At 33.9% G+C, this 17547-nt stretch overlaps 1 protein-coding gene across 2 annotated transcripts in view; it reads right to left on the bottom strand.

The window, feature by feature from the left end:
* Positions 1-2005: 2005 nt before the first annotated feature.
* Positions 2006-17547, bottom strand: part of LOC136029187 (zinc finger protein OZF-like) — a 31213-nt gene continuing 15671 nt past the window's right edge. Inside the window, exons 5-7 of one of the 2 annotated variants that reach the window (XM_065707312.1) lie at positions 13065-13178; positions 10683-10822; positions 2006-2926 (exon numbers count right to left, since the gene is read on the bottom strand). In XM_065707312.1, the coding sequence (XP_065563384.1) occupies positions 2540-2926; positions 10683-10822; positions 13065-13178 (641 nt within the window). In that variant the 3' untranslated portion in view covers positions 2006-2539. The remainder of the gene's footprint in view (positions 2927-10682; positions 10823-13064; positions 13179-17547) is intronic. The other variant, XM_065707313.1, reaches the window with a different exon arrangement.

Below are 17547 nucleotides of genomic sequence, written 5' to 3'. Positions count from 1 at the left end.
ATACCACTCCATGCCTTTTCTTGTGCTCTTTCTGTCTGAATATAATAATCGAATTTGGCGCAAATTCACTTCGCCCCATCATTATATACCAATTCAGGGTATATATTTGCACATTGGGGGGGCGGGGGTAAGCTTCAAACTTACCTATATAGTCATAATTGTATCTTGAATCAAAATTTAACATTCATTTGCGTGAGAATCGCCTTCCTACTTCTCAACAGAATGAATTTCATCCCTGATATTTCTAGCGTAGAAAATTTATTTTTTTTTACATTGGAAGAGAGCGTAAACAAATATGTTATTGTTTTAACTTGCCTTTTTTTTTCTTGCATACTGCCCATTGTGTCAGTTGTATTTTAACCTTTATTGTTTTTTTAGGGTGTTATGGAATCAAAATTTAACAATCATTTGCGCGAGACTGGCCTTCCTACTACTCAACAGAATGGATTTATTCCCTGATATTTCTAGTATAGAAAATAATCTTTTTTTTTTACATAGGAAGAGAACGTAAACAAAGATTTTATTGTTTTAACTTGCCTGTTTTTTAGACTTGCATACTGCCCATTGTGTGTCAGTTGTATTTTAACCTTTATTGTTTTATAGGGTGTTATGGAACTTACTAATCTGCAATTTATTATTTAAACACTATGCTTACAAGAGACTAAGATATTCCATTTCTTGCGTATTTTGTAACTCGTTTGACCGCTAGTTTTAATTATCAATTTATTTATATGAGTTAGAATTAGTTCTGCTTCCTTAAAGAAACTTCAGTACTGATAGTTATAAGTAATCATGCACAGAGCCTGTGTTCTTTTTTTCAATTTGTGTTCTATTTGAAATTTTTTACCACCCCGAAGTCAATTTCTACGTACATTTCTTATTACAAGGTTGAACTTCTGCCTGTATATTCTCATATTTGTACACATGAAGAATTGTCTTCCTTAGATTGTCGTATCCTCCAAAGTTTTTTTTTTATTCTTTGATTTAGCTTATGCTTGTAGTCATAAAAAGTGTAGTTGTTTACAACTACAATCCTTGTAGCTGTAAAAAGAGCTCGGAGTAAATTGTGATTTATTGTTGTTTATAAGCTGGGAACTATTCTTTGAAGATAAAATGAAAGATTTCGTTTACTAGCTTTATTATTGTGTTCTACAGCAGAAAGTTTAAATGTGCACTTCTGTGTTGTTAGAACAAACAACACATAAAGACCTTTTCCTCTGATTCACATCTAAAATACCCCTTTCGCAGAAATCTTGTCTCATTCGCATTAATTCTTATTCATTAATGTACTCAAAGCATACCAGTACATTCACCAAAAAAGCAGCTATCCACTTTCTGGGATTGTCCCAGACAATCACTCATTTCATGTAAAACTTGGACATAAATTTACAAGAAAAGGAAATAAAGAGAAAATCTAGGAAGAAGAAGAATTATTTTGCGTGACAAAGAATGTTTTCATCATTTTTTTTTTTCGCTGCTAGGGTACTTGACTTGACTACAATGATGTCAGTTATATTTCACGACTAGTTATTTGGATCTCTTATATTCCTTCCAAACATTCGGATAACATGAAGACAAAACTTTATCTAAAAATTTGATGATGTCAACTATAGTCAAGTTAAAGATTCAAGCAATCAAAATAAACACCAGCAAATTTCAAGCAGAGTATTACCTTTTCAGTTAAAAAAAGAACAAAAATCATTATCTAACCTATTATTTAGATGTTGATTTAAGTAGAGAGTCTTCCTTACTTTATTTCAAATACACTTGAAACATTAAAAGATAAGATGTTTATCGATCGTAGGATAACTGATAATTATTTGTAAATAGCGTAAGAGTCGTCAGAACAGTAAAAGGGGCTGCGTGCGCATCGGCTCGCAAATTTTTGAGTTAGACTTTTTTTTAACAATTTGTACTCCTTTTTGGCTTTGATTTGCACTCTTTTTTTAACGTCGGCAGTTGGCAACCCTGCTCTAGAGCAGACATCAATATATTTAACGCAAAGCAGAGGCAAATATTATTTATTTATGGCTCTCAATTATGACTATTCTATATCATCAAATAAAAAAAGAAAATGTATCTTAAACCTCTGAAAGGAAAGAATAGCAGAATAAATCTGACATTAAGGTATATGTTCACTCTGAAATAAGTGATTTTGCGACAATCCTGCTTCTATAACTTGCACAAAAAGACCAGACACTTATATAGTTGGATTCCTTAGTCTCAGATCTACCCATTCAATGGCCGCAATTCTAAAATTACTTACACTTTTTATAGAAATAAGATCTAAATTTGCATAAAAAAAGAAAAGTCGTCCCTTTTCAGCAATTTTCAACGACTATTCAGCGTATTCTTTAGCCAAGAAACTATGCACATCAAATAAAAAAAAAATGTAGTCCCGTAGCTGGATAAAAATCTATCTCGCCATTGAATGAAAGTAAAATTGTCGTCTTCAGTTGATATATTAAAATTATAGGAGCAGAAAAATTAGACACCAAAAATTACACGTGGGAACGTAAGCCTTAATTTTAAAATAAATCTAAACTTCAACAAAAATCCCTCCTACTTCCTGCTCAGTCCTATGGCTTTTCAAATGCAGCTTCAAATTAGAAGTCGTAATGAAACTCTTGCCACAAATGGAACATTGGTAGGGTTTGACACCAGTATGTAGCCTTTCATGAACTTTAAGATTTGAACTAGTAGTAAATGTTTTGAAACAATAGGAACACTTAAAAGGTCTTTGGCCAAGGTGGATCCGTTCATGGCATTTCATATTAGAGAACAGCTTAAATCCTTTCCCACAAAAGGAACAGTGAAACGGACGGTGTTCCGATTCAATAGGTTCTTCTTTGTTCTTGATAAATAGAACTGTTGTCAGCTGATCCCCACAGATTGAACATACTAATTCGTTTGTTTTTACTGTTATCTGAAAAAAAAAAAAAAATAATATAAATTACATGAAATATTAATTTACTAAAAATTGGACAGATTAGAAGAAAAACCGTATTAAAATCTTTTAACGGACATCATTATTGATCAAACCTTCTGAGTGGAAAGACGTATTTACATAAAAACAAACAAAACTAAGCAATTATCAAAATTGAAGCTAACACAAAATGTAGAATAAATATATAAACGCATAAAATAAAGACCAATTAATACGTGGATTTCCCCTTGTTAATTAGAATTGAAAAAAATTGTCCCCCTAAAAATCTACGTTCCAATGCTAGAATTCATGTGCATCTTGATCCAGAACTTAATTATTGAGAAGACCCTAATCAATAAGAAAACGCTTTCAAAGAACTTGAATTGAGCAAGTCAATATTTCAGATAATAAACAAGCTACACATATAAATCAATAGATTTGGTATTCGCACTAACAGCATTTTCTTTTCCTAATAAAGATATAATAGATATCAGAGTTAATAGTGTCGTAAACTTTGGAATCTTTGTTCTCCTTCTGGTTTCAAAGAGAAAGTTCAACAGTATAAGCGTCCAAAATCCAAAAAGACAGATTATTTGAAAATATTACTAAATGCAATACAAAAGAAGTAAAAACAGGATACTCCTAGAGGAAGTCCTCCAGCTCCTTCCCCCAAGTACATATCTGGCTAAGATGTGGTCATCGACTAGGAAATAACTTTCTATAATGTCTTTGTATCCGACTTTTCTTGGCAAAAACCTTACTGATACTTAGTCAACTAGTCTCAAAGACAAGAAAAACTGTCTATGATTTCCTTAGAAAGATGATTCACAGAAATTTCAGTAAAAGTTGAAACCTAAGGTCTAGAGTCCATACTTTTTTAGTGAACAAAACGCCTGTACTATTCATAATAGTTTAAGCTTAAGCAGATTGAACCTACTTTAGGAACTAGTGCACACTGTGATAGTCCATGTTCAGAATATACAACGCCTGTATTATTCGTAATAGATTATGCTTAAGCAGATTGAACCTACTTTCGGAACTAGTGTATACTATGATAGTCTATGTTTAGAGTATACAACAGTTTATGAAGCTATAATATTTACAAAAATGATGAGGGTTGAACTATTGTCCCAATGATAACGAGACCACCGATGGCTTCTTTTAATAATTATTTATTTATCGAATTTACAATTGAGACGTGATTTGTTCTTTTTTTCTCTATGTCTACCTTTTATTTACACCATCAATCCATTTAATATAGTTTTTATTCTCTCCCTTGATTATCAAAAAGGACTGGGTCTTTACATGAATCCCCAGACTGTTAAAGAAGCATCCTTCAGCCCAACTCTTAATAAAGCTTACTATAATTAAAATTAGCAGGGTAATATTTTCATTACCGTGCAAAGCTCGCAAGTTAAGTTTAGGGATCTCGATTTTACTATCCGTCATGTCTGTTTTCTAGTTGGTATGCCTCTTCTATACAGTTTTATAGAATTTCCTTTCTGTGAATAAGCAAGAAAATAAGATTTTAAAAATAAATATTAGTCGCTAAGTAAGCAGAAAAAATTAAAATTTTCAAACTTTGGATGAAAAAACCTTGAATCAATGATTTTGAACACATCATTTGCAGCTTGTGCAAGCATTTTTATTATTTAAAAATATTAATATCACTCAAGAACAACACGATATTTATTGAAGTTGAATTACATTCAAACAGTCCGTGGTATAAAACTGTAAGTAAGGAATGACTCAAGCTCAACATTAGCCGAAACTCTAAAAAACAGAATTTTAATGACAACAGATACATGAAACGAATTGAATGTTACGCTGATTCCAAATATACAACGTTCATTAAGTTTAGTGTTACCCATCAAAACTTACGAGCCTGACAAACTTTGCCCAATATTCAAAAAAGGGGGAATGCCCCCAAAAAACCTAGCGATCTTCATAAAAATCTAATGTAAACAAAAAATTAGCTGGAAGTAATTTCTTGCGGGCGACTCAGCCTGAAAAATCCTCCTTAGCATATTTTCATTTGAAAAAAGACTTCAGTTTCACAACGTTTTCTCTATCACTTCGGAAATCCCCTTTTCAGTGGATATTTTTCCCTGGAAATCCAAGCACGCTAAAAAAAAAACTCCCTTATAATTCCCCCAGAACATTGCCACATGCAAAATTGAGTTGGCAAAGAGAAAGTAAGACAACTAAAAAGAATTTCGTACAGGAATTCTGACAAATTCCCTCGTTGTTACGTTTCTCCTGGAAAGTTCATCCCCGGAAATTTTCCTTCCCACGAAAAATTCTCCGCATGGAAATTCATCCCAAGCAAAAAATCCCCGTCCCGAAAAATACCTATTTACTTTCCAATAACAAATTGCGTAAACAATGTTCAGATTTCTTGACTTACAGGACGCTTTCTATGGAATGTGTGGGGTCATGTTACCCCTAAAGACATATTTATTGGATGTTTCAAGTATGCTGAACAAAACAACTATCTCAAAATTTTGACCACACTATTTTTGGGGAAAAGGGCATGGGAGAGAGGCTAGTTCCGGTACAAACTTTTTTTTCACTTAATAAACTTTTAGTTTACGTTCAAATGAACCTCCTCCCGGTCTTCTAAGATCATTATTTCAATAAAATCATCCCTGAAAAAAAAAAAATTAAAACAACAAACAAACACATCGTTGGTCTTTCTTCTGACATGAAAAAAGCAAAATATCATACTTTCGTATATAGGAGCTTGAAACTTCTACAGTATGGTTTTCTGTTGGGCTGAATCTAATGGAATGATTTTCATTAAGATTCCTTGAATTTAGAGGGTGTTTTCTTCTTTTTCGAAAATCAAGCAGATTTTTTCAGGCACGTAACTTTTGATGGGTAACACTAAACTTGACGAATCTTATATATCTAGAAACAACCTAATAAGTTGATTCTTTTGATGTATCTACTGATACCAAAATTCCATTTTTAGAGTTTCGGTTACTATTGCGCCGAGTTCCTCCTAACAATCGTTACCTCGGAATAACAGTTCTCATATACAGAATAATTTCTGTTCATTTCACGTCTTAATATTGCTCTTTAATTTCAGTTGAAAAAAATTATTTCTTTAACTTTAATTGCAGAAAGGAGACAAATTTCTGTCGTTTAGTCCAATTAAATAATATAAGCTAACATCAACTTTTCCGATTTTCCTCTGTGGAGTTTGAACAGCTGTGACCGGTGTCATTTAAAACACCCTCTCCATAAAAATTACAAGAGAGAAAAAACAGATTTGCAGTCATCAACATAACCAAAGCAAAGAGATAAAATTACATAACGTTTAAAGCACGTTAAACCCCCCAACCACGCATTGCACCCCGGCCGAGGGCTGAGAATCAGGAGATCGGCACCTGCGCTACGCGAACCCTAATCGGTTTGCATGCGAAAGTTTGCTTTTGTTTAAAGCGATAAACCAATCGTTTAAAAACGAAAAATTATAGTTGTCAATTTAATTTATATTTATAGTTGAGGTTTATAATACTATCCTTTGGCTCACTATTTTCAAGGATGGTGGAAACACGTTGTTCCTTTATATACTGTTACACAAGCAATCAGAAAAAAAAATATAAACTAAACGAAAAAAGAAGAAATTTGACTGTCATTTTAAGGTTTCACAAATCGATATCACCGTTTTTCTTGCTTTCATTACCCCCCCCCCTCTTTGAACCAGTCTACATGCCCTATTTACCGCCTAATCATAAACGCTTTACAACCAATGTTTTCGATATTTTCCTTTTTTGGCTCATTGTTGTCCCCAATGCACAAGGGACTACGGAAATAAGTTATGATCTAATAAGACAAATGTGATTCTTTCTTTCGTTTCACCCAGGAACTCACAGAAGCAAGTTTCAAAGCAATCGTATAGAGCATTCTGGACCAATTTTCGAGCATATACCACAAAATTGGAGGACCTGTTGGTTCTGGAAACAACCCCTGGTGTTTCAAGCATATCGAACAGAAAAAGTTTTATGACACATTTTCAAGTGGACAAATATATTTCTTTTTGAACTAAGATTCTCTTGGCCCATGGAATTAAGGATACAAGTTTCCAGCTGTAAAAAAGTGGCCTCATTTTCAAGCGAACTAATCTTTTTTTCAGGTTGTTCTTGTGCCTTTGACCCATAAACCTATAGAATCGTTCTAAAACGCTCGAGAATTTATTTTACCTTTTCAAGTGATCCCTAAAACACAAAACAAAAACAAAAAAGAAAAAAGTTTGTGCATTTGAGCAACACTGGCTCAAGGACTTGAGAATAAAAGTTTCAAGTTGTTTGGGTAAAAAAAAGTTTTCCTGACAAATCACTATTCCACTATATATATATATATATATACTTGTCAATAATAAAGCAAGATGATCTTCAAATTATAATGAATAAAGGGGCTAATTTCCGTCTTTCTCATCATCTGAAACCATCGAGTGTTCTTGATGGCTTGGAAAATGATTTTGATTTATTTATTGATAAGTGGTGTAAGAAAGAGAATAAAAATAAAGAGAGTTTTTAAAGTTGGAAGAATTTAATTATTAGTAGAATAAGAAATAAAATATATTCTAACTTAAAAAATAGTAACACTAAATCATAATTTTATAATGCGAAGATTAAACAAGCAATTGCTAATCTAAATAATGAATTTGTAATTGTGCCAGTGGATAAAGCTAATAATAATTTTGCCATAATTTGTCAGAAGCTGTATTGTGATATCTCAAAAAGGGAGTTATGCACAACTAATGTTTACGAAAAGGTAAATATAGAGGATGAGAATTTAATTGAAAAGACTGAAGAAATACTTTTTAAAAATTTTACTATTAAAATAAATGACAATGATAAAAAGTTCCCTTTCCTATATTGGACTGTAAAATTTCATAAGAATCCCCCTAAACCACGGTTTATTGCTGGAGCAGCTAAATGTCCAACCCGCATTGCTGCTACTGACCTCTCTTTAATTTTAAAGGAAATTGTAAATAAACTTAAAACCTATTGTTCTGGTATTAAAAATTTTTCGAATTTTAATCCATATTGGAGTGTTAATAATTCACTACAGGTGATAGATTCTTTAACAATGGTTTCAGCTAAAAGAATTGAGTCTTTCGATTTTGCGACAATGTATACTAATTTATCACTTAATGTAGTGTTTGATAATTCAAAAACTGTTATCAAGAAATCTTTCCTCTTATCTAGTAAAAGGTTCTTAAAAATAGACATTTATAATAAAAAAGCTATATGGACAAATTGCTTTAATACTACAGTTAACTTGAGATGTTACAGCTTGGATATGATTTTTGAGTTATTAGAATTTGTTTTATACAATACTTATATAAGATTTGGGGGTGATTTGTACAAGCAAATTGTGGGAATTCCCATGGGGGGGAATGCCAGCCCATTTATAGCTGACTTGTTTTTAAGTCAACTAGAATATAAATATATGATGGATAAGAATAATCCAATTAATTTAAAACATGCTTTGTCAAATAATAAAAGATATTTAGATGATATTTTGGTCTTAAATTGTAAGGATTTCATTGATATTTCTAAAAATATATATCCATCAGAGCTTATTCTTGAGCCTAGTCATGGCGCTGGTCATGAAGATCATTTCTTAGATTTAAATATTAATATTTGTGATAATAATAAATTAAGTTTTAAAATGTATAATAAAACGGATGATTTTGATTTTGAAGTGATTAGTTTCCCATTCCTTGAAAGTAATATACACTCAAATATCACATATTCAGCGTTTTTCTCACAGTTACTTCGTTATGCAAGGATTTGTAGTAATTATATTGATTTTAAAAATAGATGTAAAATCTTAAGCCAAAAATTGATATCAAGAGGTTTTTCTGCAAATAAATTAACTTGGCAATTTTAAAAAATTTAGTTTTCATTATAACGAACTTTTGAATAAATATCAAAAGAATTGTCTAGAAATACTTAAAGAAATTTTCAACTAATTTCGGAGGTTCGAGAAATGTTGTCGCAGCGCCATTTATTTTGAATTGTGTTTCTAATTGAGCGGATTTTCTTAAAAATTAGCCACATGGTAAAGATGAATTCTATAATTGTTTAGTTCATTCAGGTTTTTTGCAATGTGTTAATATTTGTGATTTGGTAAAATTTATAATATTTAGTTTACCTATTGTTGCTAAAAAGAGGGATATATTAACAGGATAAGCTTGTTTTGGTTTTACTTGGTTATTTTACATTTGCTGTTTTTTTTGTTTGTTTTTTTCATAGGCATGTATTTTGGGGGTGATACCTGACACGGGGATGCCGTGGATATTCAGTGGTAGCCACAACACTGTGCTGGGTAGAGAATTTAAAGTGGCGAAACCCTATATAGGCCAGTGTATTCTCCTGATGAGCCCTTATGTTGGGTGTTGCCTCTGAATTATTTGTCTATATTATTTTTTCTATTGTTTGGTAAATGACGACTTATACTTATTGACGACATGACTGCCTGTCCATGGATTATTCTTTATGGTTGATTGTGTATGGCTATGCTGTTTGACCTATGTGATTGTATGGATGAGTAGGGTTAAGGCCTCATTCAAGTGCTGGTCTATATTAATCACTAATTTAGGAAAACAGTCTTCCTTTTCTCCTTCTGTCTCTCTTTTTTTTTTTTTTTGTGTTTGTGCTGTTGCATTGGTGATATCTCTTTTCATGATATATATATATATATATATATATATATATATATATATATATATATATATATATATATATATATATATATATATATATATATATATATATATGCAATGGGGATTTGACGCAGGAACTTATGGATATATATTTTAAGCCCTTCGGAAAAAAAAAAAATATTTTGAAACCTTTTCCGGCCCTAATCACGAGTAAAACACTTCTTTTTTTTTGCCACTGGGCTCCCAACGGATCAAGAATTGACAGATAGACGTTTCAAACTAATCAAATTTTTGGCCCAATTTCGAGGTCCCTCAACTTTTTTTTAACACCAAAGTCCCACAGGCCTGTAGATTTTTAAATGCAGGTAATAAATCAATGAAAATATAAAAGCTTTTCCAGGCTTCTTTTGTGTTTTCTAGCACCCTCAGCCCTAAGTCCCGCTGACCCAGCGACCTATCCCTGAAAGTTTCACATCAACGGGAAAGAAAAAGTTTTTTTTTACCAATCTTCTAGCAAACCAACATTTTTTTGTACATTAGGATCCACATGCCTATGGGTTTCTAAGTATTCATGTACATAAGTATATTAGTTTCAAGTAGAAGCAAACTCTTTGGCCCATCCCCTTGACAACTTCTATTTTTGCACATTTCAGTCCCTAATCCCCTAACAATCCCTAATAGCTTCGAACTGATCAAAAAGCAGAGATCAAACATGCCCACGTTTTCCTATCTGAAACCTGTCTGTGAACAATGGACAATTTGCATAGTTTAGACCCCTTACCCCCGGGACTCCATGGGGTAGTAGTTAAATACAAACCAACTGTCAATACAAAAATAAAGCAAAATTGCACAATTTCACTGCAAGAATTCAAACTCGAGTTCAGTACTCTAAAATAAAAAACAGCTTTTACTTCTTGGCTAGTTAAAGAGAAAAAAAAAGGCAAGAAATGAATAAAAATATTCAAAACAGACTGGAAGACCAAGAAAAGTAGAGACAAATATGAAGACAAAATGACAAAGAAAACAAAGAAAAGACAAATATGAAGACCCAATAAAATAAATGAGCCAATGTACCTGCGATTGATCCATGAAAGATTTTCCACAACCATTGCACTGATAGTATTTATCCGTTATATGGGAAGCTTCATGTCTTTTCAGAATGGCCTTCCGAGAGAAGCATTTGCCACAGAGCTCACACGGAAACGGTTTCTCACCTAGCATTTCAAAATATGATGTTATTATATTTTTTTTTTTACAATAGGCTCTCTGCATTATTTAAAAAAAAACTAGCAAATACGGCTCGTTTTAAAAACAAGTTGAGCGGTGTACCCAACATGCTAGTCAACATCAAGCTAACGCCATTCTTGTTTAGAATAATAACGATAATAACAAAAACAAACAGACTGTACTACAAAATAATGAGGTTATCATCTTAAAAACTTTGCGAATTGTTGAACTGAACTTTGCAAATTGAACATTTTACCAAGGTCACATTTTTTTTCCATGTTTACTTGCTTGAATGGGTTTACAGTAGCAAAGAATAACGTTGCTCTTCATTTTGCTATTATCTAAATTTGCTGTTTTCTCTCCAGTATTTTTTTGTTTCACTAACTAATCTTTACTCGCTTTCCATAGTTCAATTCGTTTTAAACTTTAGAAAATTCGGTGAAAATGAACATCAAAAAAATTCCCAATAAAGAAAGTAAAGTATATTTAAGAGCTCCTTTATATTGCTCAACTCAAATTTCATAAGAAACCTCTTAAGTGGGCAAAACCAAAGTCTTAACATTAGCTAATTATTGTTAATTCAAAAAGATTTACGTTTTATCGTTTAGAAGTAAATCATTTATAGTATTTCCTATTTGAAATAATAGCGAAATTAAAAAGGAATTTTTCGCAGCCCAGAAAAAAAGTTTTTAATACATATCTTGTCACCCCATTGATTTCAAGTTCTGCCCAAAAGATTGCATATAGTGGTGACAAAACCTCTGTCTGCGACGTATTCAACTATTTCTAGAGACAGAAGGCCTAAGCTTTACCACAGGTAAGTGAGCAACCCTGGCCTGTCAGCGGGCGTTACACATCTTGGCATAAAGACATATAGTGGAGACATGACCTCTATCCGTAACGTATTCAACTAATGCCATATGATATAATACCCAATTCCTGTAACGTGTTTAATAGCCATTCGTATCTCAGACTTTTTTTAAAGTTTGAAATTGATGTTTGGTCACTGTAGGGTTTAACTTTGAATTTTCTTTTTAAATCCCACCTTCCTATGCTAAATTTGTCCACTCTCTCAAGGTTCAATCTCCTTATAGCTCTGAGCGATGGGAATGAAAGGTTTTCATCCATGATAAGTTGTTGATACCCCAGCTTTAGTTGCTTCATGCGCCAACTTATTACCTGTGACCCACAAAGCCACGTCAGTATAATGCGGTTACCATTGGATGCTAGTCTGTCTAAAGCGTCATAGTCATTCCACTCTCTTTCCCCTACTCTTAGTATTCTCATGAATCTTAACTATGCTTGGTTACCAAAAAGGATATATATGTCCCTACTTTACTTTTAATGAATCCAGTCTCTTAGCTACCTGTTCAATTCCAAACATATCAGCACAAACCTCGAGCATAGATAATTTCTAATTTGTTGGCAAATGAATTCCATTCCAAGTCTAGACTTAAAATCCCACTTTTTTTTTCAAAATTCGTCTCACTTCGATATTCTCAAACCTGACTACTTAACAAGGTCATTAAAGTATTTTAGATTCCAAATTTTAATAGATTGCAGATTTTAGCAGTAATATTGAGTTTGTTTTATTGCAAGGTTCGTAGCGCCGATTAAGATGTGCGATTTGCATTAGTTGATTTATATTTTATTTAGTACTGCATTATTTTTTAGTGTATTCTTGCCACCCTTTCGGACAAGTTTTTTACTTGTCGGGATGACTGTAAGTATTATATAAATATATATATATATATATATATATATATATATATATATATATATATATATATATATATATATATATATATATATATATATATATATATATATATATATATATATATATATATATATATATATATATATATATATATATATATATATATATATATATATATATATATATATATATATAGGTCCACTTCTCAAAGGTCCACATTCATCAATAAGTTGTTTCATTTCACACTCACATCAGGAGGGTAATTTCGTTAGTGTTGCATCTGACAAGTCTATTATAGACATTGCACAGTTTTCTTACTCAGAACAGTGTTTCACCTTGCATTTTCAACATTTCTTGATATTAAAGTTCTATTTAGATATGTCTTGTTCTTTTTCTATTCGATTCGGATGCTATTTTTATTTTCATTTTTTTCCCCTAAATTGCATGCCTAAAAAATTCTCCATATGAAATATAAAAAATGTACATTTCTAATTCGTCATTAAGCATACCTGTGTGCGATAATATGTGATTTTTCAGAACTTCTTTTCTCGCAAATCCTTTACCGCAAATATTACAGACAAATCGTCGTCCATCTACATGAATTTTTTCGTGCTGCACTAACCCTAAAATAAAACAAATGAAATAAATAAAATAAATAATACATAAATATAAATATATAAAATATAATAAAAATATAATAGTATAAATAAATATAAATATAAGTATATAAATATACTAATATACAAATATAAATAAAATAATGAAATAAGCACTCTGACTTTATGGAAATTTATCAAAGAAGACAAGAAACGTAAAAGGTCTATTCGTAAAAAAAAATAAAAAAAAGGATGGGGTAATTCATAACCAGTTTTTTTTTTGCTATTTTGCATTCAGTACTATGAGTACATTCATGATGACAAATAAAAAATTTCATTAAAATAAAAATCAATACATATACTTTGTTTGTAATCAAGAAAGATTTTGTAATAGTAGCAAAGACGAGAGATGATCCATAAGATTTTCTATAAAAGCACTAATAATTAAGAATTAATTGTATTTTTGCTGTTGTAAACGCATCAAATTTATTTACAAATTTTCGCATCGGACAGAATGTTTATTTCAAGCTAAACAAGGTTAAGCTCTCTAAAGGATATTTATGGATAAAGGATAATTGTCACACAAAAATATGTTAATTAGAAAGATAGACCCTTTTCTGGTCAAAAATGAGCTGAGTCCTGACCCAACGCAAAAACAAGCTAAGTCAAAGTTCATTGCATGAACGAAATGTCATAGCTGCATAAAGACTCACAAGGGTGCATACGGGTGCTAAATCAAAACTGCAGACTGTCTCAAAGCTAAAACGACCAAAGTCCTGACTCGGTGCAAAAACTAATTGAGTCTGAATCGATACGAAACTAAGAGCTGACCCAGTGGGAAAAAAGCAAAGCAGTGATTCGGTCCATAAAGAATCTTCGAATCTGGCGAGAAAAAGACAAAGACAAACTAAGTCGACTCGGCCCAATACGATTGAAGCCCATCTCGGTATAGAAACCAACTGAAACCCAACCCGATGCAAAAAAAATTGAGCCGGTGCACAGCTAATCTAATTCCAGACAAAATGCAAATTCAGGCCAAGTGCTGAGCCAGTGCATAAAGTAAACAAGTAAAAGTTGCAGACTGACTCAATACTAAAACGACCAAAGTCCTGACTCGGTGCAAAAACTAATTGAGTCTGAATCACTATGGAACAAATGTTGCGGACTGACTCAATGTTAAAACAACCAAAGTCCTGACTCGGTACAAAAACTAATTGAGTCTGAATCGGTATGGAACAAAAGTTGCGGACTGACTCAATGCTAAAACGACCAAAGTCCTGACGCGGTACAAAAACTAATTGAGTCTGAATCGGTATGGAACAAAAGTTGCGGACTGACTCAATGCTAAAACGACCAAAGTCCTGACTCGGTACAAAAACTAATTGAGCCTGAATCGGTATGGAACAAAAGTTGCGGACTGACTCAATGCTAAAACGACCAAAGTCCTGACTCGGTGCAAAAACTAATTGAGTCTGAATCAGTATGGAACAAAAGTTGCGGACTGACTCAATGCTAAAACGACCAAAGTCCCGACTCGGTACAAATACTAATTGAGTCTGAATCGGTATGGAACAAAAGTCGCGGACTGACTCAATGCTAAAACGACCAAAGTCCTGACTCGGTACAAAAACTAGTTGACTCTGAATCGGTATGGAACAAAAGGTGCGAACTGACTCAATGCTAAAACGACCAAAGTCCTGACTCGGTACAAAAACTAATTGAGTCTGAATCGGTACGGAACAAAAGTTGCGGACTGACTCAATGCTAAAACGACCAAAGTCCTGACTCGGTACAAAAACTAATTGATTCTGAATCGGTACGGAACCAAAGTTGCGGACTGATTCAATGCTAAAACGACCAAAGTCCTGACTCGGTACAAAAACTAATTGAGTCTGAATCGGTACGGAACTAATTTAAGTCCTGACCTAGTGCGAAAAAAAGCAAAGCAGTAGTTCAGTCCATAAGCGAGCTAAACAACTCACCCCAAAACGATTTACATAGGAACTGCGAATCTAGCGAGAAAAAGACAAAAAAAAAAAAAAACTAAGTCGACTCGGCCCAAAACGGACCGACTCAAACTCAGCCCAGCCCAGAGCCAGAGCAACCCAGAACAAAAGTTGCGGACTGACTCAATGCTAAAACGACCTAAGTCCTGACTCGGTACAAAAATCAATTGAGTCTGAATCGGTATGGAACAAAAGTTGCGGACTGACTCAATGCTAAAACGACCAAAGTCCTGACTCGGTACAAAAATCAATTGAGTCTGAATCGGTACGGAACTAATTTAAGTCCTGACCCAGTGCGAAAAAAAGCAAAGCAGTGGTTCAGTCCATAAGAGAGCTAAACAACTCACCCCAAAACTATTTACATAGGAACTGCGAATCTAGCGAGAAAAAGACACAAAAAAAAAAAAAAAAAAACTAAGTTGACTCGGCCCAAAACGAGCGAAGCCCCGTCCCGGTGTAGAAACCAACTGAAACCCAACTCGATGCAAAAAGATTTGAGTCGGTGCATAGCTAATCTAATTCCTGATTCAATGCAAAACAGGCCTAGTCCTGAGCCAGTCCCATCCCGGAGTAGAAACCAACTGAAACCCAACTCGATGCAAAAGAGTTTGAGTCGGTGCATAGCTAATCTAATTCCAGACAAAATGCAAAAACAGGCCAAGTCCAGAGCCAGTGCATAAATTAAACAAGTACAAGCTGCGGACTGAATCAATGCTAAAACGACCAAAGTTCTGACTCGGTGCAAAAACTAATTGAATCTGGATCGGTATGAAACTAATTTAAGTCCTGACCCAGTGCGAAAAAAGCAAAGCAGTGGTTTAGTTTATAAGCGAGCTAAACAGCTCATCCCAAAGCAATTTACATAGAAACTGCAAATCTGGCAAAAAAAAAAGGCAAAAACAAACTAAGTTGACTCGGCCGGAAAACGAGCGAAGCCCCGTCCCGGTGAAGAAAGAAACCAACTGAAAACAAACTCGATGCAAAAAGATTTGACTCGGTGCATAGCTAATCTAATTCCCGACTCAATGCAAAACAGGCCAAGTCCTGAGCCAGTGCATAAAGTAAACAAATCAAAGCTTCGGACTAGCTCAATGCTAGAACCAGCAAAATCATGACTCAACCCAAAAAGGAGTTGTGCAAAAGAGTAGAAATTGAAAAAAAAGTGTAAAAAACGACTTAAGTCCTATTCAATCTAAAAATTAACTGGACTAGTCGGGGTGATTAGAGGCACAAAATGGGCCCTTAGAATTTCCAACCCCCTTCCCTGACCACTGAACCTTTACCTGTAAAATAGGGATTCCTTAGCCCCCCTCCAAGCAAACCCCTTCCCTTCATTTACTTTTCAGCGGAAGACTGGGCAAATCATTTCCTCTGATTAGCAAGGAGTGTATGGAGCAAGTACCTTCGGTAAACAGGACATAACAGCTATGACTCTCAGGGGCGTAAACTCTTCATAAACTTTCATTAAAGTGCTTGACTCTACTAGAAACTTATGGGGCAAGATTATTGGGCCAAAGGAACAGAATGAACAGATTTCCAGAGGCATGCACCACTTTCGACCCCCCCCCCAAGTTCCAACGAGAGTACTAGGATCCGTTTGAAGCTTGAAGGGCGCAAAGCTCGAGTCCTGTTTGCTGGAGTTGACCTTTTCTGGTCTAGGCACTAGCAGGCTTCACAATTTCAGGTTGAGTATTCTCCAAACTATGAAGCTTTGAAGCTAGCAAACGCCTGGACTACAAAAGACAACGGTCTTACATTTTCCAAGAAAGTCTATTATGCTTTGGGTTGCCACAAACCGAATGTCCAACGGATTTCGACACTTAATTTGATTTTACAATTCCCTAGCAGTGCTACCGCAGAAATTACCCGCCTCGCACTAAGATCAAACTTTGTGTCTGAACTTTTATCTACCATACTACCGCCTGGTGATTTTGTAGATTTTCTAGCTCACACCTTGACCCAAAATAGATATTATTTTATTCGGGAGAGAGAGGAAAGACCAAAATTGGACCGCTTCAAAGGACAGGGGGTCATCACTGTGCGTTCTAGTCTTAACTAAAGTCTTCAGAGCGAACTATTATAAAGGTAGAATATGTTTGGATGGCTATATGCTGTTCAGTCTACGAAAGATGTGCCATGGTCCTTAACAAGTGTTTCATTGAGTTACGTAACAACTAAAAATGGGTGAGGTGCAATAACCAGCGATGTTCCCCTCTACTGGAACAAGAATCACTGAGCCCATCCCTACCTTGACAATCGTGTTTCCATAAATACATTTATGCTGAAAGAAGTAATAAAGTTATAGGGTGTATCAGGGATTAAAGAAAGGAAACCCCAGGAACCTCAAGCCCAGAGCCCATTGCAAACCACATGTGCAAGCCTTTGTGCCA

Source organism: Artemia franciscana, chromosome 7 (genome assembly GCF_032884065.1).
Source record: "Artemia franciscana chromosome 7, ASM3288406v1, whole genome shotgun sequence".
In the NCBI taxonomy this organism is placed as follows: domain Eukaryota; kingdom Metazoa; phylum Arthropoda; class Branchiopoda; order Anostraca; family Artemiidae; genus Artemia; species Artemia franciscana.
This window is presented reverse-complemented; position numbering and strand designations above follow the sequence as displayed.